General features: G+C 37.8%; 1 protein-coding gene across 3 annotated transcripts in view; it reads left to right on the forward strand.

Annotated features, from left to right (window-relative positions):
* The window catches only part of Erbb4 (erb-b2 receptor tyrosine kinase 4), a 1,095,063-nt gene that overhangs the window by 791,668 nt on the left and 278,173 nt on the right, over positions 1–25,222 (forward strand). For all 3 annotated transcript variants that reach the window (XM_055616306.1, XM_055616307.1, XM_055616305.1), the window contains exons 10-13: positions 1,614–1,687; positions 2,599–2,689; positions 7,727–7,926; positions 24,447–24,579. In XM_055616306.1, the coding sequence (XP_055472281.1) occupies positions 1,614–1,687; positions 2,599–2,689; positions 7,727–7,926; positions 24,447–24,579 (498 nt within the window). The remainder of the gene's footprint in view (positions 1–1,613; positions 1,688–2,598; positions 2,690–7,726; positions 7,927–24,446; positions 24,580–25,222) is intronic.

Genomic DNA, 25,222 nt, shown 5'->3' on the forward strand with positions numbered 1-25,222 from the left:
TAAATAAATAAATAAATAAATAAATAAATAAATAAATAAATAAATAAGAATGAACAGTACAGGTATGCAAAGTGTCTAGGTTTGTCAAGAGGAGTAGTCTTCAAATTCTTTGTCTTGACATTCTTCATGTACATGTTCTTACAGAGACAAGGTGCTCATAAACAGGTTGGCATTGTGTCACAGAAAAGGGATGTTTTTCCATACAGGTCACCGTAATCGCCGATAGAAGTCACACCTAGCTTTCATAAGATACCTTTCTTTCAAGGGAATTATTATTATTTTCTTCCTTTCTGTGCTGAAAGTTGTTTTGGATCCCCACAGACATGGGAATTATAATCTTCTCTTGCATGGTTCTATGTTTAGGTAGAAAATAAATTTTAAGGTACTGTAGATCTCCAGTGGCTTTTTATGATAGAACTGCCTAGAAGTGCTCTGAAGTTGAAAAGGAGAATTCTGTCCACTTATTTTAAGGGAATCTTGAATCTCTGAAATGAAGTATACAAAATTTCTGTGGTTTATTTGAGTTAATGTTAGGAACCCCGAATCCCTTTCATTCCTTGCTACCTAAAATTTTTCAGTCATGACCTGTGCTAACCCCATTACTGTGGATATTCATGATTTGAGTCATGGGGGGAAAACGTGCTTGTAGCTTCTCAGTCTCTGTGAATATCTAGTGTCAGAGCTTTCTACAACAATATACATTGAACTAGCACTGTACTGTATTGATTGCATGTCTTGGTTTGAAATGTGATTTAATCAAGTAGGGCCTTTTTTAAAAGGATGAGCTGGTCCAGAGTGTGGGGTGAGATGCTGATGAAGTGAGTTCAGAAAGCTAGTTTCCGGTAACCTGGAATTCACAGTTGCTGAAAGTAGTGATCTTTCGAAGACGCTTCTTTCAGCCAGTGTGGACTCTACTTCCAGCAGCTATGACACATACCTCTTGGGTTGTTGGGATATTACAAATTATCTTGGTTGATAACCATATTAAGATTGTATTCAAAGAAATTACTGTTTTCTAGTGTTTGCCCTACACAAAACAAAGTTCTCACAAATGGTTACAAAGGATACATGTTCACAGGAAGAATTAAACTCTTTGAATTGTTGTACAATTCTACAAAAGCCCAAATTCATTCTTCCTAGATTGCACAGAAGGGTAAAAAGAGCATAGAATTTCTCGTTTCCATGAAGATATGAAATCTACAGACATCGCATAGAGCCTTTTAAAGTAATAAAGCATTTAATAAATGGGGTATGTCCTTCAAATTACTGAAAGTATTACTTTAATTACTGAGATAGTTTTGTACAGTTTGGGGCTTACTAGTCAAGTGTGTAATTATCTTGCTTGGCTAATATTTACCTAAAATATTTTTGTAAGATGAAAACTGAAAATAATCTATCAGCTTTTTTAAAATGAGAACTCTAGAAAATATCAGACATGAATTTCAAAGCATTTTAATAGGGAAATGGTACTTTAGAAGTACTCAAATTTTATGTTTTATATTGAGAAATTTGTTATTTTTAAAATAATATGTATTACTTATATGAAAGCAAATATTTTCTGTGTTATAAAATAATCAGTTTAAATTTGGCTGCATCTCTTCTTGATTTTCTAGGGACCCTTACAATGCAATTGATGCCATAGACCCAGAGAAACTGAATGTCTTTCGGACAGTCAGAGAAATAACAGGTACTCTTACTAATATATATATATACATATATATATATATGTATATATAATGACTATAATTTATATAGTCATAAGCTATATGACATGATGTTTCCTTGAAATAGTTACATGATATTTATAATAACCATAACTTTTTTAGAGGGATTCTAGTTTGTAAAAACTCACATGATTTTGAACACTCTTTAGCTTTTGCATTTTGAAGCCAATAGAATTACAGAAATAAACTTTGAAATATTGTTGTTATTATGTTTTCAAATATGGAAACATAGATGACTCTTGGACACTTGTTTTGCAATTGACTTTCAAATAAGAATTACAGTTTAGCGTGGAAAACAGCACTCATTTAACATGATATTTTTGAACATTTACTATTTTTAAAATTTTCGTGCTAACTCTATGGCTTCATAAATATGGATAAGACTGGGATTTAACAGCAGAGAAAATAAAACCTGATGAGTATAGTTAGGGCTGAAACAAATATCTTAGATCTCTAGGTAGATTCAGATGACATAGTACGTAAATAAGTGGTGAAGGAATTCACTGAAACAACTTTATTTTTATCATTAATTGGATAAAAATTCTATGTATACGTGTCCACCACAATAAAGTAATTTATTTCAATATTTCATAGGTATACTTTCATGATTCAATGAGTCTTAGAAGTAGGATTCCTGGTGCTACACTTGGATATCAATTATTAACTTACTGTTTACTCCAGATACTCATAGAATGATATTTAATTTTAAAAGAATAAACACGATGGAAATTTCAAAAATAGTTGTCATTTCAAATTTCAAAAATAGTTGTCTTTTTCTTACTTCCCACCTTTTAATATATCATGTTTGGATAATAATTAACTTTGCCATGGAAAAATAGTATCATGAAATATTTTACTTTCTTACTCCCTCTAGGTTTCCTAAACATACAATCCTGGCCCCCAAATATGACAGATTTCAGTGTTTTCTCTAACCTTGTCACCATTGGAGGAAGAGTCCTCTACAGGTAGGTGTTCCGTGCTGTCCACTGCGCAAATACAAGGAAGAATATCACAAGTACTTTAATATCAAATCGTCAGTCTTACTCATTCACTGATTAATTTCAAAGTAATCCCTGATATGACCTGAAACGCATAGAATTCGTAGTTTTTGCGTGGGATAGTATTAATATTTTTCAGGTATGAGGTGTGTGATATGACCTCTAAAATTGAGCCTTACTTTTAATTTATGTTATAAAAAAGACAGATTAAGAAGACTCGGTAATGACTTGATTGTGTGGGAAAAAAATGCTTTCGAACCCAGAGGCTTCAGTTTTATGTCTGATGCCACTGTTTGTGAGATACATCCTATGTTGATATTACTGGAATAGGCTCCTTATCTTTAGTTTTGAATAATAAACGGAGAGGTCGGAATTATATTGTCAGCAAATATTAATGTCAGTATATTAAATATCTTATATAAAATATACATGATAAGATGAGCCTTTAAAAAGTCACTACTTTTTTGAAGATTTCTTTAAAGTTGTGTAGGTTAAAGTTTACTATTAAAAAAAAAAACAAACTGAACAAGCAAACAAAAAACAGATACAGCTCTAAGTTTTGAAAAGTAGTGCAATAGTCAATAAATGCGTGAAAAAAAAAAAAAAAAAAAAAAAAGGATGTCACCTCGCGGAGCCTGGAGCAGCGCTGGGCCCGGTCCAGGGAGCAGCTAGTGGGTCTCCTGGTGTGTGTGACAGATCAAAGAGGAGGTTCCCCTGAGAAAATATTGACAGGCCTCCTGCCTCCTAGCTGCCTAGAGACTGTTACCTTTGGATGCTGGAAGCTACAACCCAGGACTGATCATACTCCCTGACCTTTGCTGGCATAGCTTGTTAGACCTAGCTGTGCTGACTGGAAAACCAGCCACAGGAGTGAGGGCAGCCAGCATGGAAGAAGAGCAGAGGTTCCCAGGGGCTTCCCAGGGCTTGCTGCTGATTGGCCCTGCCCTCCATTCTCCTAGGCAAGGTGCCAGGAACCTGGAACTTTGTTATCTGGGTAATTAGCTTCAGACTCTGGACTGAGGCCTGCCAGGTCCTAGATCTACTTCCCGCGGGTAGTGGACCCTGACTCTCAGAGGGAGGCAAGGTGCCAGCGGAACAGTTGAGGTGTCAGTCCTGCCTGGGGGACACCTCCAGGCAACCTCCCTTCCCCCACCCCCATCTCCTGTCTCCAATACACTCCTTCCACTGTCCTCCCTGCCAGGGCTCCCACCTCAGCCTTGCCAAAGAAGGAAGGCACCAAGTCGTAGGAAGGGGATACCCTCAAAGGTGCCACTCCAGCCAGCTGCCCCACCCTTCAGGCCTGTCCTGGATCCCCAAATCGTGGTACCTTAAACAGCCCTGTGGGCAGACATCCACCATCACGGTTGAGCACCTGGATCTGCTGGCAGAGATGTCCAGAGTAGGCAGGCTGAACACTCAGGAGCGGCTAAAGCATGCCCAAAAGAGACGTGCCCAGCATGAGGCTGAGAAGGAAACCCATTGCAAGAAGGGCCATGGGGAGCAATCATGGAAGGAGGTGGCTGGCCTCAGGCCTCGGAAGCATGTCCTCTTCTCTCCCAGCCTTGCTCTTCTAGAGGCTGCTGACCCAAATGACTTGGAGGAAGTCTGCCAGTTCCTTATCAGCAGGGTTAACTCCAACCTGGCCAATGCAGATGGCCTGATTGCACCGCCCCAGTACCACACTGATGACTTCCGAGAGATGTCACAGCAGCTCCTGGAGGCTGGGCCTGACGTCCACGCTCGAGACGGCGCGTGCTGGACACCTGTGCATGCTGCAGCTACCTGTGGTCATCTGCCTCTGCTGGAACTCCTCTTTTCACGTGGCGCAGATCTCCCGGCAGTCAAGACCGGTGGGAACATGCCCTACCACCCGTGTGAGGATGAGCAGACACCGGATTGCCTGGAGACTGCCATGGCCCATCACGGTATCACCCAGGACAACATTGAAGAGGCCCAAGCAGTCCCAGAGCTGTGCCCGCTGAATGAGCTCCAGAACCCGTTGCTTGCTGGGGCCAACCTCAATGATGCTTTGGACCATTCTGCTGCACATCGCCACTGCTAATGGGTTCAGTGAGGTGGCTATCCTGCTCCTGGATTGCCAGCCTGCAATGTGTCCGGCTCGTTTGTCTCAACACCTGTATCCAAGGAGCATGCCCAAGAGGTCATCCTGCGGCCACAGCCGACACTTACCAGTCCAGAACCTCTAGCGGATGAGGACAGGCAGACGGGTGCTAAGTAAGCTCTGGCTGCGGCCCTCAGAGGAAGACAGCCCTGGGGTGGGCCCTCGCCCAGGACAAGGCCCATCACAAGCTAGCAGATCTGAAAGCTGCAAAGCTTCACCGGCCTTGAGCCTGGCCTGTGTGTTCACTCTAAGACCTATCAGCCTGACCGTGCCTTCAGCACAACTGGTGACCCACCCGTGCTCAAAGTCACTGCCCTCACCCCGGCAGGAGGCTCCTGTGGAGAAGAGGCCATGCTGCAGTTTGCTCATGTGAAATGTGATTCCTCAACACAGCACAGTTCAAACCCATAGCCAACCGGAGGTTTCCTCATGACCTCTGGCCTCTTGGCCCACTCCAACACATACCCCAGCGCTGCTGAGGACCCGGCACAGAACTCTGTGCTCCCTCCCAGCCCAGAAAACCTGCCACGTTTCTCAGAGCTGTATCTACGGGCCTCAGGCTGCAGTCTGCTTATTCTGAGACTCTTGATAAAGGCTGTTTGCTGCTGGGGCGGAGGAAGGGGAGGATGTTCAACATCCTTATCTAAAAAATGAAAACGAGAAAAAAATGACAGTGCCATCACTTCGGTCAGAGTACAGGTCGTTGAGAAAGCAAAAGATAACAAATGCTAAAAAGGGTGCAGGAGAACACAGTTAGTGGAAATGTATAATAGAATATGAATAAGAGAAATTATTTTAAGGGTTTCACTACCATCAGAATAGTACCACTGTATAATCAAGCTATACACTTCTCAAGTATATACCCCAAATTAGCATCAAACAGAAATGCCTTCATATCTATATTTATCGCAACACTACTCACAACAGCCAAGCTGAGGAATTGCTTCACCTGTCAATAAATGGATGGCTAAATAAAACGTATATAATGACACTATTGTTTGACTTCCCAGTGTGGATAGAGTACATCTGACAGGACACCAATTCTAGACAATTAATGGCTAGTGAGAGAGGAAGAATAAGTCTCCAGAGATGAGCCACTGATAGCTTACGGAGTTCCACATGGTTAAACAAAAACACATGCATATGAACAGCACTAAAAAGCCTAGGAAGATTATATATATATATATATATATATATATATATATATATATATACATATGTGTATATATATATATAGTACATAAATAATAATAATTAAAAAAATTTCATACTTTGATAGGGTATGGGAGACATCAAGAAATTAAGAGTGTGAAGGTTGGAGTGAAAAATATGTAAATATGGTGCTTATGTATGAAATTCTCTAAAACAAATAATAAAACAAATGTATAAATTGTGTCAAGACCACACACACACACACACACACTGAAGTAGAACTCTACCATCTGAACAAATAATCCTCATGTCATTTGTAGGAAATCCATGGTACCAGGGATTAGGTAAAAGAAAATAAACTGTACTCCAGAAGGCAAACATATATTTTCTGTAATACGGAGTATAAACATAAATAGAAAAATAGAGAAACAGAGAGAGAGAGAGAGAGAGATGATAATAGGTAGATATGTCATGACAAGACGTGAAAATAAACCATTAAAAAAAAAAAAAGAGAGATAGACCAGTGAGTGTGGAGGCAAAATAAAAGAAAACAAAATGAGGAAAAATATAAAACTTTATGTGTATGAAAATGCCAATGTGAAACCATAAACATGTCACTTAAAGAGTAAAAGTAAAATAACTTAATAAAAAGGATAATTAGGATGTAAATTCATCCAAGTGCTATATGCAAAGAAGTTTTACTATCTGTTGAATAAAATAGTAATTACTAAGGCATTATTAGGATAGAGTAGTCAACAATTCAAGGTGTGTAAAAAGGAAGGAAAAAAAAGAATTACATGTTCATATTCATGATTTAACATCTTATGTTTCTAAGAACAGTTCTAAATTCAAAGCAAAGTGTATTTAAAATTGTTAGTAAAAAATAAAGCTCGTATCTACGAAAGAAAGATTAATGTCCTTAAGTTGAATGAGATACTGGAAAATGGAAAGTGTAATTTAAATCAAATAAAATAATACCCCAAAAAAGAGACCACAAAATGCTGACTGTGTTGCTAGAAAAGGAATCTTTGAAAGACCATTATTTTGTCTTGAGTTGATTAATTTTTAGAATTTTTCCCAGATATCTGAACTTTATTTCAAACTTTATTAAAATTTATTATTTATTTTAAACATTTTTTCAGTCTTAGCATTTCTTAACCATTTAATTATATTCTACAACTGGTGCAGTTTTTTATTTCTGATATACATAAATTAAATCCTGGAAAGCTACATTTACCCTAAATGTAACATTTACCCTAAAAAGACTGTTTTACATAGTCATAATAAAATTAATGTGTTATAGTAGGTATTATAAATATGTATCATATTATAAATATAAATATGATATAATTATATAATATATAATAATATAAATATGATACATATTCTGAATATGTATCATATTTATAATATTTATTCCTTTTTTAAGACTTTATTTTTGAGGAACACAAAATTTAAGCTAAGAAGAGAAGTCAGTAAGTAGTATTTCAGTGGTAAATATATATGGTCAGTGTTAACAATTATAAGTAATGGGCATTGCTCTTTAGGAAATTAAACAATTATTTTATATATAGTATGCAAAGATAGAATGATTAGTCTGAGCACAGATTTGTTTATTCTGTTTATGGTCCATCATTTTTATTTCTGTTGTGGGATGCTATGTACTTATTGAACTTTGCAGTATATTTCATGAATTATTCATTTTCCATTTGCCTCTCTCTCCTTTGCAGTGGTCTCTCGTTGCTTATTCTCAAACAACAAGGCATCACTTCCCTGCAGTTCCAGTCACTGAAGGAAATCAGTGCAGGCAACATCTACATTACTGACAACAGCAACCTGTGTTATTATCATACCATTAACTGGACGACGCTCTTCAGCACCATTAACCAGAGAATAGTGATCCGAGATAACAGAAGAGCTGAGAACTGTAGTAAGTACTCTACCCATAACTTAGAATCTCTTCCCTTTAAACAAGCAGCGGATAATAGAGAAGTAGTATAATTATCCAAAAAAAAAAAAAAGTGGCATAAAGTAGTCAGGGATGGTAATGTTTATAGCATATTGTCTGTCTTCACATCCTGGCCAATGTCAGGAAACCTCATCTGGAGATTTAGATTCCATAGATCTGATAGAAACTGGGCATTAAAAAAGCTTAATGAGCTTCACTGGTAATTCTATGGTTCTTGCTATGCTATTTGGGGACATAAGAAGTCCAAAATATGTTTTGGGAAGTGGGGAAATGCAGTCCAGAAGTCTGCTGGTTTAGAAAAAAGTTAATTGTATAAATGTATATATATATATATATATATATATATATATATATATATACACATTTTTATATATATATATATATATATATATATATATATAATTTTCTGATTTTCAATCTTTTTTTTTGATCCTTTTGCTCCATTTCATCACTTCATTGTTAAATAAAGGAAAGTTTTCATACGCAGACTTGTACATGATTCCCAATTAATACATGCCCCAGTGACTCATACCTAAATCTTTCCCGTGTCTCTGGTGAGGTCTATTTTCTTATACCTCCTGAACCAATCCTATTCCTATAGCTGACTTATTTATGATTACTATTACATGCAAAGACTAGGGATTGAAAGAACTTACTTTCAAATGTTTTATTGGAGTTGTCGTGAGAAAAGTTGGGTCTTTATAAAAGGTATATTCCCAGGATGGTGTCTTACTTATTTCACCTCACCTTCAGAACAATCAATAGAGTATACATAAATAATGAAGAAGCCCATTCGTTCGTGAGAACAGATAAAGATCAGGGGACGTGTTCAAATTAAAGTCTTAGGAGGCCCATCTAATTTACATGTACAGGATGGAGTGGTTGGGGGATTAAGTTCATATCTCCATCTGGTTTCAGCAATAGTCTAAAACATCTTAGCTGGCAGCTCTTATAATGCAGAACTTATGAGAAATACGCTTATACTTTGGCTGCTTTTGTCCCTCAAAGATATTTTTTGGAAAAAGGAGAAATGTATAGGAGGAGCAAGTTCTGGCTATAGGTGAACGGCCGCTTCTACACATCGTGCTTTGCCACATGAAATCAGGAAACAGATCTAATTGTGTATCGATCCATGCAAGGCTGTCTTGCATGACTCTCACTTCTGTGCACACTGGATTATTTTACTTTGTTTTCCTCACTGTTGATTCTTGACTGATAATTGTGCTTTTGCTTTCTGTCTTACTGGAAACTCTTCTCTGCACGCGCGCGCGCACGTGTGTGTGTGTGTGTGTGTCCATGCCACACAGCAGAAGATTTACGGGACTAAAAATAGAGTCTTTAATACAAGTTTGCAAACGATTATCTAATGTATAGCTACAGTCTGTGTCTTTCATTTCATTCATTCAAAGTGAAGCCATTTTACCACCTCTCATAAATAATTGTTTGGTAATAACATATTGGAAAATATGAAAAAATCAGATATAACCTGTGTTCTTTGACAGAGTGAATTTGAAATTCCTGAAAACATTCATGTTTTCTCTATAATTTTTATAGCTGAACACATAAAAGCAAATACAAGAAAAATGAATATGTAATAAAGCAAAGTTTGAAATAAATTGTACACTCTTTTTCTATCCTTCAAAGACTTACAAAAGCAAAAGGAAGCACATCACAAGAAAGTAATGTTGGTAATTCACTGAACATCTAAGCTTTCAAGTTTTCAGTATGGTGCACATTTCACATTACACTGTTTGACTCTTTTTGAGCCATAAATGTATTGCTTCCCTTACACTTATTGATTTTTTAGTTTGTGGAAGAAAGGGTACAGTTAAAAAAAAAAATTTTGTCATGGCACAATGCCAAACAACAATATCAGTTTTTATCTCTAGCACATTCAAATAAATGCTTTTTTTTTTACATTAAATCTTATTTATCAAAATTTGTACTTTACTCTCAAACATGGCGTCTGCAGAAATATCACATGTATACATTATCCTGAAATATGGGACCGCTGTGAACATGACCTCAGAATTTACTCTGCTGGTGTTTACAGTGAGTCCACGTGTGGGGAAGCCCTGTGATTAAAGCCCTCAGTATGTTCTACAACTGAGAAGTCCAAGTATTCCCCTACTTTTGAAGGAACTGTATCTTAAATGTCTATTCTTTGTGTCTGTACATGTACAGGATCTTTATGGGTGTATGTATACATATATTTGCTACAACAGAGAAGTGCGGACAGAGACAGCGTTCATGCCCATATCCATAGGAACTGTCATCACATACTCAGAGACATGCATACTACACATACATGCTTCTAGATCCATGCTCAACGACTGCTCCCACATAGTCACCGTAAGCCCTTGGGTCTAAATCTGGGATGACTGTCGACTTAAAACACATTACCTTAAACAGATGACAAGCTCAAAATGATTTTTAAAAAGACAAGAGGATGAAAACCTCAACTCGCCTCATCCAAAAAGGGTGACAGTGGCTTGAGCAAACTTCCCCTTTTCAATCAAGAATTCCAAAGCAGGCATGATGGTTTGAAGAGAATGCAACTGAGGAACAACTGTGGAACATGAAAGACTGTATCACTTTCTGCTTCCTTCTCCCAGTGGTGATGGTCCTCACAAATGACATTTCTACGTGGGAGAGGCTCTTGTGGACTGTCTGTAAGCCTTTTGAAGTTTCTTAAAAGACACAAAGAAATTCTTATCTATAATCAGCGTAGAGATAAATATTATACCAACCCTCCAAGCCGAGGTTATATTTGAGCTCACACATTCCCATGTCTTAAAAATGACTATACATGTGTATTTAGATATATTTAGGCAAAATTTCATGATTGGTTTATCAGACTGGAAACATCTTTTCTAAATTACAACCTTACATCTTTTATTATTAAATATGCAAGGCACTGATAGAGAATAGTTTTTGTTTTGTTTCTTGTTGTTGTTTTGATTTTTGCTTAGTTGGGGTTTCTCTTTCTTTGATAAAACACCAAGACCAACAGCAACTTGAAGAGGAAAGTGTTTATTTGGTTTTCATATCCAGAATAAGCCACAGAGGAGTGTTGGTTACTGGTGTGTTCCTTATAGCTTGCTTAGCCCACTTTCCAATAGAGCCCATGTCTACTGTCCCAGGGAGGCACCACTCACGATGGACAGGGAACTCTGTCGTCAATTACTATTTTAAACACTATTTTAGATAGGCTTGTTTGCTTACAGCTCCAACTTCTGAAGGCATTATCTTAACTGAGGTTCCCTCATCTCAGATGTCTATAGCTTGTATCAAGCTGACATAAATTAGTTAGCACAGTGTATATAACATACGTATGTGTTAACGTGCCTTAATGTATGATGGGATACTGTACTATAACTTACCATGTTTGTGTCTGTGTGTTATCAGTATCCTCTGTGCTGGTGTGTGGATGTCTACCTTAATCTTTTGAAGATCCACAGTAATATAAGAAATTATTTTCTACTTTTTGTATTTGTAATATTGTTGCTGACGATAGTTAGTCTAAGCATTGAAGCAGTTTACATCATGAAATTATTTCTTTATCCTAGTCACAAGTACAATTATTTTTGTGTAGATAATGCACAGAAATAGTTTCTTACACATTCCGCTATCATCTCAAAAAGTCCCTCTACTAAACACTGTGTAATAGCAGCACTTCTCACCACTCCTTATAGCAAGGGCACCCATGGTTTCAAATGCCAGTGATCACATTTGCTTAGTCCATATTTTGTGTTACTACAGCAATAGATAGATAGATAGATAAATACATACATACATACATACATACATACATTGATAAAAAAGACTAAAGGTGGATACTTTATAATGTAAACAGGTTTGTTCAGTTCATATTCTTGTAGATTAAAGTCATAGAATAGGTGTATTAGCCAGGGTTCTCTAGAGCAAGAGAATTAATAGAATGACTCTACATATATTGAAGGGGATTTTATTACAATGAATTATATTCTGCGGTCCAGCCAGTTCCACAATCGTTGTCCTCCACTGGAAAAGGCAGGACTCTTATATTTATCTGGTTCATGAGACTGAATGTCTCACCTGGTCTTCTGTAAACACTGGAATCCTGAAAAAGTGGCATCTAGCACCAGTGAAGAAAGGCTTTAGCAGTGGGATAAATAAACATGCCAGTGATGAGGAAGACAAGCCTTTACATGCTACTTGATATCTTTTTTCAGCCGCTTTTAATATTCTTTCTTCGCTCTATATGCTTAATGTTTTGATTATTATGTGCTGAGGGGAATTTCTTTTCTGATCTATTTTATTTGGTGTTTTGTATGCTTCTTTTACCTTTAGAGGAATCTTATTCCTTAGGTTAGAAAAATTTTCTCCTACAATTTTGTTGAAAATATTTTCTGAGCCACTCTTTTGGATTTCTTATACTTCTTTATTCCTATTAATCTTGTGTTTGATCTTCTCTCAGTGTCCCAGATTTCCTGGTTGTTTTGCACCAGAAAATTTTTAGATTTACCTTTTCATTTGAGTGAGGTATTCATTTCTCCTTTTATCTTCCATTCCTAAGATTCTACCTTCCATATTTTTGCTATTCTGTTTGTGAGGCTTGCCTCTTTGGTTCCTGTTCAAGTTTCTAATTTTTTGTTTTTGTTTTTCCCTCCATTTATTGATTTTATTTCCATTTTAAGGTCTTGATCTCTTCTATTCATTTCCTTTTACTCTTTGTGTTTTTCCTGGATTTCTCTAATGGATTTATTTATTGCCTTTGAAGGACCTCTACCATATCAATAAAGTCTATTGAAGTCTATTTCTTATGCTTCAGCTGTCTTGAAATGCTCAAGGTCTAGTGCAATGAAGTTGCTGAGCTCTAATGGAAGCATTTTGTCCTGACTATTATTTACTATGTTTTTACAATGGTGCAGGGGTGGCTGGGTTTGGAAAAAATTTAACTTCCAGATGCTGTTATTTGGTCTTGTGTTTGTTGAGTGGGCGTTTTCTTCCTTATTTTCTGTTGCCCTTTCTGGTTCTTAGGAGAGTATGGCAACTGCATGCTGCCAGGTAGGGAACTTTTCTGGCATTCTAGTAGGTGTTGTTAATGGGGTTTCCTGGTGAGATGTATGCCTAGGTGTTGGGAGTTGACACTTAGGAATGTGGATGGGCTAGGAGGAGATGAAGGGGCCTTAAGGAAGGGAGGAGAGCAAGATGTTCTACCAGGATCTGTCTAGTCCCTTGGGAATGTGGTCACAGAATGAGCAGAGTCTCTGCTGCTGATGAGACTTGAGGGTTGATTTTAGAGGCAAGGAGAGAGAGATGCGAAGATCTGTACTCAGGCTACTTGTTTCCCTTATTGAAGTGGCTGTGGTGTCCCAGGAATGCCTGCAGGGGTTGGGGGCTGGGATAAAGTGATGAATGAGGAGCAAGGAGTGAGGGAAGAGAAGTTGAGGAGGAGATATATGTAATCCACAGGAGCTGGGGACATGTGATGGATTGAAATGATGGTGAGTAACAAAGTACTTTTAAAAATATACAACAGATAAAGCTTGGGCAATGCTTCAGAAGAAAAATGTGTAGTAATGTTGTGCTTTGTGGTTGCTGTTTGGTTGGTTTTGGTGGAGGAGTTGGTTTTTGCCTAAAATACTAAAGAAATGCAGCTATTCCTTGCTGTGCTTGGCGTCAGTTCTAGAAGTGCAGAACAATTCTAAAATGGTATCTATTTTTTTTAAATACAATCTATGCATATTCTTCACTGTGCTATGAATTACATCTATGTTACTTGCAATAATTAATTCAATGTAAACACTTTGAAATTATGTGCTACAGTATTGTAATAGGTGACAACAACCATGAAACATCCGTTGCTGTTCAAGATAAATGCAGCTGTTTGTATTTTGATCTTAGATTTATTACATCTACCGACACATAAGCCATAACTACACAGATACAAAGGTGAAGCTGTAGACAATTTTACATTTATCTATGTCTTCATGTTCCTGGCATTTATTAATAGGAACACTATTTCACTGAGAATGCATCTACCAAAAGAAACTGCATAACTATAATTACTTGGTAATCACTAAACTCCTTGGATGACTTACGTGATTCCCTTTTACTCTGAGTCACCCACCGTGTGTCCTGTATTTAATCCAGAATGAGCTGGAAAAGGAAGGAAGGCAGGCATATGACAGAGACAGGGTCAGAAGAAACATTTTCTTTGTGCACCCTCCTATTTGGTTTTCACTGGTAACCATGACAATAGCAACTAGAGAATAAATATTTTACTTTCTAGGAAATCATAAGGAATTTCAGTTTCCTATTTAAAAAAAAAAACAAAAAACAAAAACAAAACAAAACTTGTGCACTTGATATTAAGGCCATTCTCATTTCCAGTTTTCTGTATGCTACAGAATATGAACTTTGGACCTCGTTTGTGATGAATAATTATTTAAAATTATAGTTTTAGACACTACAGCTAAGCAAGGAGATTTTCCGCTATCCTAACAATCCTATATTCCCATCATTAGTTTACATACTCCTTAGCTAAGTCACCTCTGTCCTGTGCATTTACAAACTAGATTTTGCCTAATAGGTTAGAGGAATTGTTCTTGGGACTAGATAGCCTGTGTTCACTTAGAAATTAATGAACTTTACTGCATTTTTCATTAAACTAGGCTTGATATGAACCACGAGGTGCATAAATCAGGAGCCAGTGTAAACAATATTCTTTGAAGAAATCAGAAGATAGAAAGTCTTAATTATACTTCTAAGAGCTCCCTTCCTAAATTATCAAAGTAAATATCAGTACACTGTTCTTTGTAATTTTTTCCTTATTTTATTCGAAACAGCACAATGTCTAATTACTAACAATGACTCAAATGCTCTCTATGTTCCTTTCAAAAGATAATTATCAGTTACTGTTGCTGATTAGTTTAAAAAATGAGATCTCTTCTAAGAAATTTTAACCTAAAATGTCTGAAGGCATCAAGAACTTCTCAGTGATAAAAGGCAGCATCACTGCAGGGTACAGTTTTCATTTCGAATGACAATACTCTAATCTGACTTACCCCTCATGAGTGGCTATATAGCGCTGCAAAGGTAGAGCTGCTGAATATTAAAATGCAGGAGCGTGGGCTACAGTTGCTAGAGCTGTTTCTGTGCAGCTCTGCACTTAGTTTTTTCCCCCACTCCTCAAAAGACACTGGAAAACACTGAGCAGTCAAGTCTGAAATCTGAGTTCAAGTAATTAAATATATGGTCAAAATATAAGTTAAAATTAAGTTACATAGGTAGGGTTAGACATTATTCCAGTGACTTCTGCCTTTAGAAGAGAAGTCACAGAGGAAACACCATTTAGAGAGAAGACAGACATACCTGGAGTTATACAATTGTAAAGTAATGCAAGCAAAGCATGGCTGGAACCACAGGAAGGTGGATCAGAGTCATGATCTGCCCAACAACAGCAAAAAAGAAGGAAGGAAGGAAGGAAGGAAGGAAGGAAGGAAGGAAGGAAGGAAATAACTGTCCAAGACCTTGATATTACATGATTCTGACTTTGAAATTTATGAAACACTTTTGTATTGCTTTAAGCCATTCAGGTTAGGTATCATTTTATCAGTGAAACCCTTTGGTTATAACAGAAACATTTGTGTTGTATGACCTCAATTCTTCATCCTTAGTACATCATAACGAGACAGGTGTCTGTGGGAGAGCCTTTGGGAAACTCTGCTTTATCTCTTTCCCTATTACACTCCATATTGTGTTATAGCTATAAGTACATGTATAAGAGAGGTGTGCCCACCTCATCTTAATAATAGGGTCACCTAAATAAGAACTTTGTGGTGATACCAGTTGACATCACAGTTCGGAAGGGAGGCATCTCACGTGGGCTCAATCCAGAGTGAAAGAACTGTGAGCAATAAATGGCAGCTGAAAAGGAAAGAATTTTCTCTAGGTATGAGCATCTGTTAGATTACCCATCCCAAGTGGCCATCTCTAAATAATACACATATTAGTAATACGAAACAGACTCATCACATTATATACGTACATTCAAGATACATACTACATAATTCATTCATACATGCAAACGTGTCTGTGTGTTCACACAGGTTCATACACATGTAACAGTAATTAAATAAGAAGTTATTACCCTGAGAGACAATGAGAGAGCACTGGAAAAGTTAGAGAGGATGAGATGGGAGTGGAAATTATGTAAATACAATATTCATGTATGGAATTTGATGTCTGTGGTTCGGGGTGCTGCTGGAGGCCATGCTGATGGTCCATGCTCCATTCTGCTGCCACAGACTATGTGAAAGTTCGTGATCCATTTTGCCACCAAATTTTATGGGCAGAAAGTCTTCTTTTGCCATGGAACCAATGAATGCAGATTCATAATTGAAAACTAGAGACATTGAAAGGTTCTGCGGCAGCCTCTCTTTTTTTTTTCCCCAACCAAAAAACTACAATAAAATAAAATAAAACATAGAAAAGGAACACTCCAGACTTGACGTCATTGAAGAGAGTCCTTTAAAATTCTGAGAAAGATGTTCAAGTGTAGCATTTTGCAGTTGATGGCTTCTTGTAGCAGGGGTTTGGAGAGGAGGACTCAGTTATCTGTAAGGAGCTAGCCAATGGGAGCTTGACAATGTTCAGATCAGTATCTGGAAAGAACAAATGGATTTGGTGTGTCCTTCTTCCTTTATTAGGGAGGGCACAGGTGTGGGAGGTTGTGCCTGGGAGGAATAAGGAGTGACTACGTAAGGATGCATTGTGCGAAATTCCCACATTATTGACATATATATATATATATATATATATATATATATATATATATATATATATATATATATATAATGTTGGAGAAATTTTCCAACATCAAAAATGTTAAAAACAGATCGACATAGAATCATATAGTCTGCGTAATTAATTTCTCCTTGTGTAAATTTACTTACTCCCTCAAAAAGGACTCAGAGTAGACAATTTTCCAGTTGTGTGACTTCAAATAAAACATTTCAGGACAATTTTGTAAGACAACCAAAACCAAAAACAAACAAACCAAAAAAAAAAAAAAAACAGTGAATTTTAAACAATATCTTCCAAATAATTTTTTATTTTGTATTTACAGGAAAAAACCCCACTCATTACAAGACATATTTAATGATAGTTACTTATTAATTTAATAACACATATATATAGAATATGTTATGTTACTAACATTGATTCACTTATGCGTTTCAGTAAAATATTAAGTTTCTGCAGGTTGGTATCCTGTAATATACTAGTATTATAGGCAGTATTTGAAGACTTTCTAATAGCTAAAGACTGCTACATCTCATTTCTCCCAACACCTACTTCCAAAATTTCATGCCCAGGTCATTCCCAGGTCACAGACTGGAGTTACTAAGAGGATTGACACTATTATGGGTAACACCTGTTTCACCTTCTCAGTGTACTTCACAGGTGTATTGTAGCAATTCTGCTTTCCCAGTTTGTGCACAGAGCACTTGGTTGATATTTTCAGACACTTATTGTGTTGTAAACACGATCCTTCTCTGTGATAATTTATTTAAACTTTTCTACTCACAGACTTAATGCACTACAACTTGCATCTGCTGTGGAGTGAATATTGCCCTCCGGGATGGACGCAAGTAATTCACCACCTATAAATGTTACCTTAAAAGACAGAGGTTGCCCACAGATGATATCGACTTAAAGACGTGACCATTACCACAGGTGGTCAGAATGAGGCAGAAATATGATCATATGTGTCATTTATTGTAAGGGAGAATTGACTACTGTAAAGGAAAGTGTTATCATAAAGACAGATGTTGTAATGCTACGTCTGTCTGCAACCCAAAAGCGGTCAAAGGAGCCTAGAAAAGCTGAAAGAGTCAAGGAAAACCTTATCTCATGAAGCCTCGAGAAGGTTTTCAAGCTTGATGTTGCCTTGATTAAGACTCATTTTGTCTTTTGACATTAAGAACCATAAGAAACAATATTTATGTTGTTTCGGGCAACTGTTTCTTAGGCTTTGATGGATCATAGGTTGAGATTCAATCACAAGGACTTTATACTTGCATTTACCCAAGGCTGCTGTTTTTGTTGTTGTTGTTGTTTGATATTTTTTTGACATCTCCCAATTTTTTATGAGAGAAACGGGATGTTCTTGTTGGGGGGGGGGATAAGCTAAAAGAAGCCTTACAGAAAAGAAAGCTCTACCTTCTATCATTTTATATCTTGGATAAAACTTACTTGCTTTGATTGGGTCTACAAACTGTTAAAAATGTGTTTTCTCATCGGCCCTATGAATATAACGTGATTCATGTATTTATATGAGAGTCAGATGGGTTTGAGGGGAGGCCATTGTTTTGTTTTTGTTTTCTCTTGGTGAAAAACATGGTCAACAGTTTTGACCAGATCCTTCAACCTTTACTATTATCCTGAAAATAGTAAGTAGATGATGTGTTCAACTCAGCCTCATCTACTTCAAGAGCTTATCAGGAACAATTGGCCATGTCCAGCCTAGTCTCCAAAAACAACAATGAATTGCCTTGCTTGGAATCTCTTAGCAGGAATTGTTTTATTATTTCCCACAGACCCTTCTGCTTTAATTCTTCGTATTTTATTAATCACTCAGCAGACACTGCCCAGGCTGGTCACTGGCTAATGCCGTCTTCTCAGTAGTAAGGATACACTACACTAAACTCTATCATCAAGGGTGAAAAGTATAGGACACTGTTTTGTTGGTTACCTATCCAAATTATAAATAGAGCACAGGGAGTCTTATGGAGGAAGAGGGGGGATTAGAAGGACATAGAGAGGACTTGGACTCCACAAGGAGATCAACAAAACTAAGCCCAGGGGGTCCTTCAGAAACTGATGCACCAATCAAGGACCATGCATGGAGAGGACCTAGAGCCCCTGCTCAGATTTTGCCAATTGGTAGCTCAGTCTCCATGTGGTTCTCTGGGAGGGAATCAGGGACTGCCTCTATCAAACTCAGCTGACTGCTCTCTGATCACTCACCCTTGGTGATGCAGCCTTGCCAGGCCATGGGGGAAGAGGATCCAGGAGTCCTGATGAGACTTAACAAGCTACAGGAAGATGTCAAGAGTGTAGAACTCCCCCTTACAGTGGACTAGGGGAAGGGATAAGGGGAAGAAGGAGTTAAGATGGGACTGGTGAAGTTGAAGGAGGGAGCTTCAATCAGAATACATAATGAATAAATTGTGAAGAAAAAATAAATATACAGACATGACACTTGATCTACTCTCAATGCACACAAGTAGCTAAACATTCTATGAGGTAACAGATACGTATTTGCAGTGTCCAAGATAAGAGTCGTTTCTAAGCAAATGCTTTTAAAACTAAGTGCATAAATATTTTTTGTGTGTGTTTTTAAACTTTTCGTCAGTAAATTTGTGGAGTGTTTGTTTTAAATGCCCAACTGTGTATTAAATACTGTATTAATATTAATGATCATATTCACCTCAATCCTGAAAGGAAGATATTCACTTTATAAAAGTGTAGGAAGAAAGTAATTGCCTATGGCAACGTAGCTCATGAAGTGAAAAAGATTTGAACCTATGTCTGTCATATCAGAAGAGCTTAACTTCTCTATATTAACCAAACTTTTCAGCATAAAAAAAAGATTAATGCTACCTGTCTAAATCCATTCTAAGTACATATCCATGCTTCAATGTATGATAAATAATACCAGCATAGTAGTTAGATTTCCACTACAATGAAAGAATATTTTTCTGCCTTTGTGCCCATAGATAGGTGCTCCATTTCAATATTTTTGAGCTAATCCATTTACTGTCACACATGCAGAGCTGTAGCAAAATTCATTATTTTACGTTCATCTCTATTTTAATGGAAGCAGGTTCAATATTCTCTATAAAGGTCGAAATACTGAGCACATTATTATCTCTCCAAAATTTTAATAGACAGGTACAATTCGGAGGAGATAAAGAAAAATCTATTTTACAGCTTCTGGAGAAAACACAGAGGAACTGAAAGGTTTCCTAATAGCTACATTGCTAAAGTTTCTTTAGAGAAGCTTACAGTGGCCTTATAACCTCTACACCATGAACAGGCCTTCTGCTCCACACATGATAATCGCTCTGGGAGGTCAGATGTGTGTTTGCTTCTTGGTGATGATTTTTTGCTCTTAAGAATTTCAAAGAAGTGGCTTCCCTGCTCTTTTGTTTCACACCTTTTGGAGGCACTTGCCTTCTTTTCACTTTAGAGAAAATAATCTTGCAGTCTTCAGTTCTACCAGTTGTTTGGAAAGAATGAGTCAAAAGTAGTTATTATGGTTTCCTGTTTGGTATTGCTTTTTTTATTTTTATTTTTTTTCAGGTGACTCTGTTGCCTTGATTCAAAGCTTCTATGCTATTAGGCACATGAATAAAGACTCAAAGAGCCAGCAGAGGACAGAAGGGAGGTGGGATCTTGGTGAAGATAAAACATCTAGGTCAAATAATGTGATATATAGCACAGCAGAAAATCGCAACAATTTTACCTTTTCACATACAGTAGAGTTCTGTCTACACTTAAAGTTGGAGCGATGCAGTATAAGGGTAAACTTGTATTAAGCCAGAAAAGTTAAACATGTGGATTGGTATACTAGACTAAAAAGTTGATAGGGTATCACGAAATACATAGTGTCAAAAAGATGCTTCTGGCTTTGACAGTTTCCTGAAGAGGGAAACAAAGAGACAGCTGAGGGTCTTAGAATTTGATACAGTATGGATTTGACATATTCACTGTGATTTTTAGGAAAACCCAGAATAATGAATGAGTATAAAGACTTAGATAAATGACAATAATGTAGAATTATTTAAATACCATCATTATTTTCACAATCTATTCTCTTAATATTTGGGTTTTCTTCTTTAAAATTATGGTAAAAATGCTAATACCACAGTAAGTACATATAAATCTTATATAGAGAAAAACTGGAATCGGAAACTAATAAATAATCATATAATAGGCGAATGTTCATAAAAACACTATTATTACTTCTCATTCTCTCTCCCTCAGCTACCCCCAGTCCCACCCTCCCTTCATCCCCTCGTCCTTCCATCCCCTTCCCCTAGTCCACTGAAAGGGGGAGTTCTCCCACATCACCATCTGCCCATGACTTGTTAAGCCTCATCAGAACTGCCTGGATCTTCCTCCTCCATGGTCTGGGAAGGCCACATCACCAAGGTTGAGTGATGAAAGAGCAGGCGACAGAGTTTATGATAGAGGCGGCCCCTGATCCCCTCACTCCGAGATCCGCATGGAGACTGAGCTGCCAGTTGGCCACATCTGAGCAGGAGTTCTAGGTCCTTTCTATCCATGGTCCTTGTTTGGTGCATCAGTCTCGGCAGGACCCCCTGCGCTCTACTTCTTCAGCATGTTTTAAAGAAATAATGTTGAACTTTAGGTCTCTCTGTATGAGCCTGTAATAGTTAAACTCTTGGATGGTTTAGTTAATATCTGACTGACCAGATACTTCGTTACAAATTATTTTGGCCATGTCTGTGAGAGTGTTTTGTTTGAGCGCAGTATCTGAACTGGTAGACTAAGAGAAGCAGTTTGTTCTCTTTACAATGTAGGTGCACTCTCTTCTCCCTCAAAGATTTGAATAGAATAAAAAGAATTGAGAAAAGAAGCTTCGCTGTGCTTAACTGCTTAAATGGAGCACCGGTCTTCTCCTGTCCTTGGCGTGAGACTTAGATGAAGGTGCTTCTTATTCTCTGGACTTAGACTTGGACAAACCAGTTAACCATGTTCGTCTCGTATCCAAGGTTTCTGTACCCAGAGTAGAATACACCACAGATAGGTGTGTTGGTTTATTGGGCTTCAGCTAGAAGAATGCTAAGAGTGGAGCTAAATGATGTTTGTCATATAAAACAGCATGAAATAAAGTTTTGAGTCACACTGTGTATATGTATATATATTGTGTTTTGTATAAATATACACTAAATACATCATAAATATGCAGATAAGCAAGATATAGTATGAATACTAAATCTATAAACCAAAAATATGGGAAAACTACTTTGGATGACAATTTGGCAGTTTCTTGATGATTACCACCATAGCATTTAGTCATTTTATTTCTACATATTGTCTTTAACTTGGATATAGACATCCACAATAGTATAAGTTCTAATAGTCAGAAGTATAAAACTGCCCTGATGTCTGCCAGTAGGTTAATGGATTAGAGAAGTGTAATGTATATACACAATGAAATACATTTAGGACTAAAAAATGAATGAACTATTATTACAACAGCATGGACTATTCTGAATACAATTCTGTAGAGTGAAAGAAATGTAATTTAAAAAAAAACAACAGGCATTCAGTACAACTTCGTTTACAGAAAATTCTTTGAGCTACAAATAGCCATAATAACAGAAGTAGCCTGTGGTTGTCTGAGGGAAGGGTTCCATGTGTGAGATGAAATATTTTACAGATGATCAACATTTATGGAAGTAGTTTATAATGGTGTGTACAAATCCCAATTTTACAAGTGGTGCACTTCATATTTAAAATGTCACATTGTCCGTTGTTAAGATGCCCTAGAAAATTACAGTAAAGGAGAAACTATTCATTTTTATTTCACAGCATCAGTCTTCATCTGTGACCCACTTGACCCAGCGGTCTTAAGCTATGCTGGATGGGAAGAAAGTCATGGGAGTAAAAGCGTGTGCTAGGACAAAGCTGTTCACCTCTTTGCAGACAGGAAAGAGTGGGGCAGGGATGAGAGTTACACCTTTCACGGGTGCACTCCCGGTGAACATCTTCCAAAAAGGCTCCATTTTTTTTAAATAGCCAGGCCATTCAGGACTAAGGCATCAATACGCGACTGGAGGTTCTAGTAGTAAAACCACAGTTATTTGAACACCCCTGATGGAAGACTGGTCCTCGTCTACTCGGGGAACATCATATTTGGGGAAATATAGCACTTATTCTTGCTTTTGAGGAGATTTTTTTGATCAGGGATTCTCCCGTGGAATGACAGAATCAATGAATCAGGTATTTGTACGAAATAGTCAATCTAAAGAGTGTTGCCGAATTCAGCGGTAGATCAAAAAATAAGTTTGTAATCGAATCGGCAATTGTTTTTGTCAGTATTCTACTGCTGTGAAGAGACACCATGGCCACGGAAACTCTTATAAAGGAAAACGTTTAAGTGAAGCTTGTTGGCAGTTTCAGAAGAAAAATCCATTGTCATCATTGTGGGGGGCATGGTAGCACTCAGGCTGACGAGATGCAAGAGAAGTAGCTGAGAATTCCACACACAGACCCTCAGGCCCCAGAGAGGGAGAGATTCTCAGCTTGGAAGTCTTTTTGAAACCTCAGAGGCCACCTCTGTTGTAAGACCCTGGTTACCTACCTACCATAAAAATAAAGAAACTGAGACCTTTCAATATCTGAAAGCAGACTCTCAGCCACCTCACCTGGAACCCCTGCACAGAGGTAGCCCACGGCAGTTCAGGGTCCAAGTGGCCTCCGTAGTAATGGGTACAGAGACTGTCTCTGACATGAACTGATTGGCCTGCTCTTTGGTCACCTCCCCCTAAGAGGGGAGCAGCCTTACCAGGCCACAGATGACAATGCAGCCACTCCTGATGAGACCTGATAGAATAGGATCAGAAGGTAGGGGAAGGGAACCTCCCTTATCAGTGGACTGGGGGAGGGGCACAGGTGAGGAAGGAGGAGGGAGGGCGGAATTGGGAGGAGAGGAGAGAGGGAGCTACAGGAGGGATGCAAAGTGAATAAACTGCAATTAATAAAAATAAAAATAAATAATTAAAAAAAGGAAAAAAAATTAACCTAACCATCTAGCTCTACTTTCCAGGCCCCTAGTCACCTTTGTCTCTGGTGAAAAGACCCTTCCGACTTCTCCTTCTCAGAGTCCGTTATCTGCAAGGAAGGAAGTCCCTCCTTCCACTTCCTTCCCTAGCTATTTTGTCAGATCTTTATAACAACCAATCAGCAGTGAGGTCCATGTGATACCATAGTCTAGGGATTGAGGACAGTGTGACCTTTTTAGGATTTACAAAACAGGGGGCCAGGTAATGACAATTCCAGAATCTCTTAGCATTTAACTCACTGCAATTAGCAATGGAATATACAGAGACACACTTTAATACAGTGTGAACGAGGGTCACCTCCACACCCCCACAGTGACACACTTTTCCAAGGAGACTCTGCCTCCTCAGTCTTTCAAATAGTGCCCCTCCCTGATGTGTTCCTGGAAGTCAGATCTCTAGTTCTGCCACGGCTGTCCTGAAGATGGAATGGAGGTCATCCCACTTGGCAAGAAGCTCCTCTATCCACCGATTCATGTTGTCTGTGCCATTTCTAAACCTCACGTTGCCTGCGAGAAAATCTTCTATCCGCCCTCAACGGTGTCATTTCATACCCAGTAAAGTCCCTTTTAACATAGCCCTTGTCTCATTTCCGGTTGATTCTGGTCTATCTTGCAGCTGCTGAAGGGATGGTGTGCAATCACCTGTGTTCAAGCGATGGCTGTTGGGGACCCGGGCCCGACCAATGCCTTTCATGTCGGCGTTTCAGCAGGGGGAAGATCTGCATAGAGTCGTGCAACCTCTATGATGGGTAAGAAGCCACCATGCCACCTCTAGCTCTCGGGTTATGAGATGATTAAAGCAACCTTGGTTGGAGTATCAATCTCTATAAAGACCCGTTGGACCCAGATTTTTTTTGGTTCTCTTGGTCTCCTCATGGAGCTCCTGTCCCTTCCAGGTCTTTCTATCTCTCCCTTCTTCATAAGATTTCCTACACTCTGCCCCATAAATTAAAACTTTTGAATTAAAATTAACATTTTTAATTAGATTTTTAAAAATTAAAATCCCAAAGCTTTTCCTGTCTAGCATACATTCTGAATCCTTGAGACCAGTACAAAAGCATTAGAGTGCCAGTGAAAGATCTTTGATGACACTTGTACACTTACTTTAAAAATTACATCTCAATAAAATATTTTTTTTTCCTTTTAGAAGATAGTAAACTAAATGTCAAGTGTTTAATTCTCAAATAATTGCGTTGGTATTAAGATTTAATTTTTCGAGACTCAATGTTGCATCATTAACTCTGGATCTCAAGATGGACTATGCTAATACCAGTATCATAAAGTGTAACTAATTAGGCCACCTCCAAGTGAAGAGAAGTCCAAAAAAACACAGTTAAGTCATTAGAAGATGGAGAATAAGAATAGTGATGTTGGATACAGGGATAATCAAAG

This window comes from Psammomys obesus, unplaced genomic scaffold (genome assembly GCF_907164565.1).
Source record: "Psammomys obesus unplaced genomic scaffold, mPsaObe1.curated_primary_1811, whole genome shotgun sequence".
In the NCBI taxonomy this organism is placed as follows: Eukaryota; Metazoa; Chordata; class Mammalia; order Rodentia; family Muridae; genus Psammomys; species Psammomys obesus.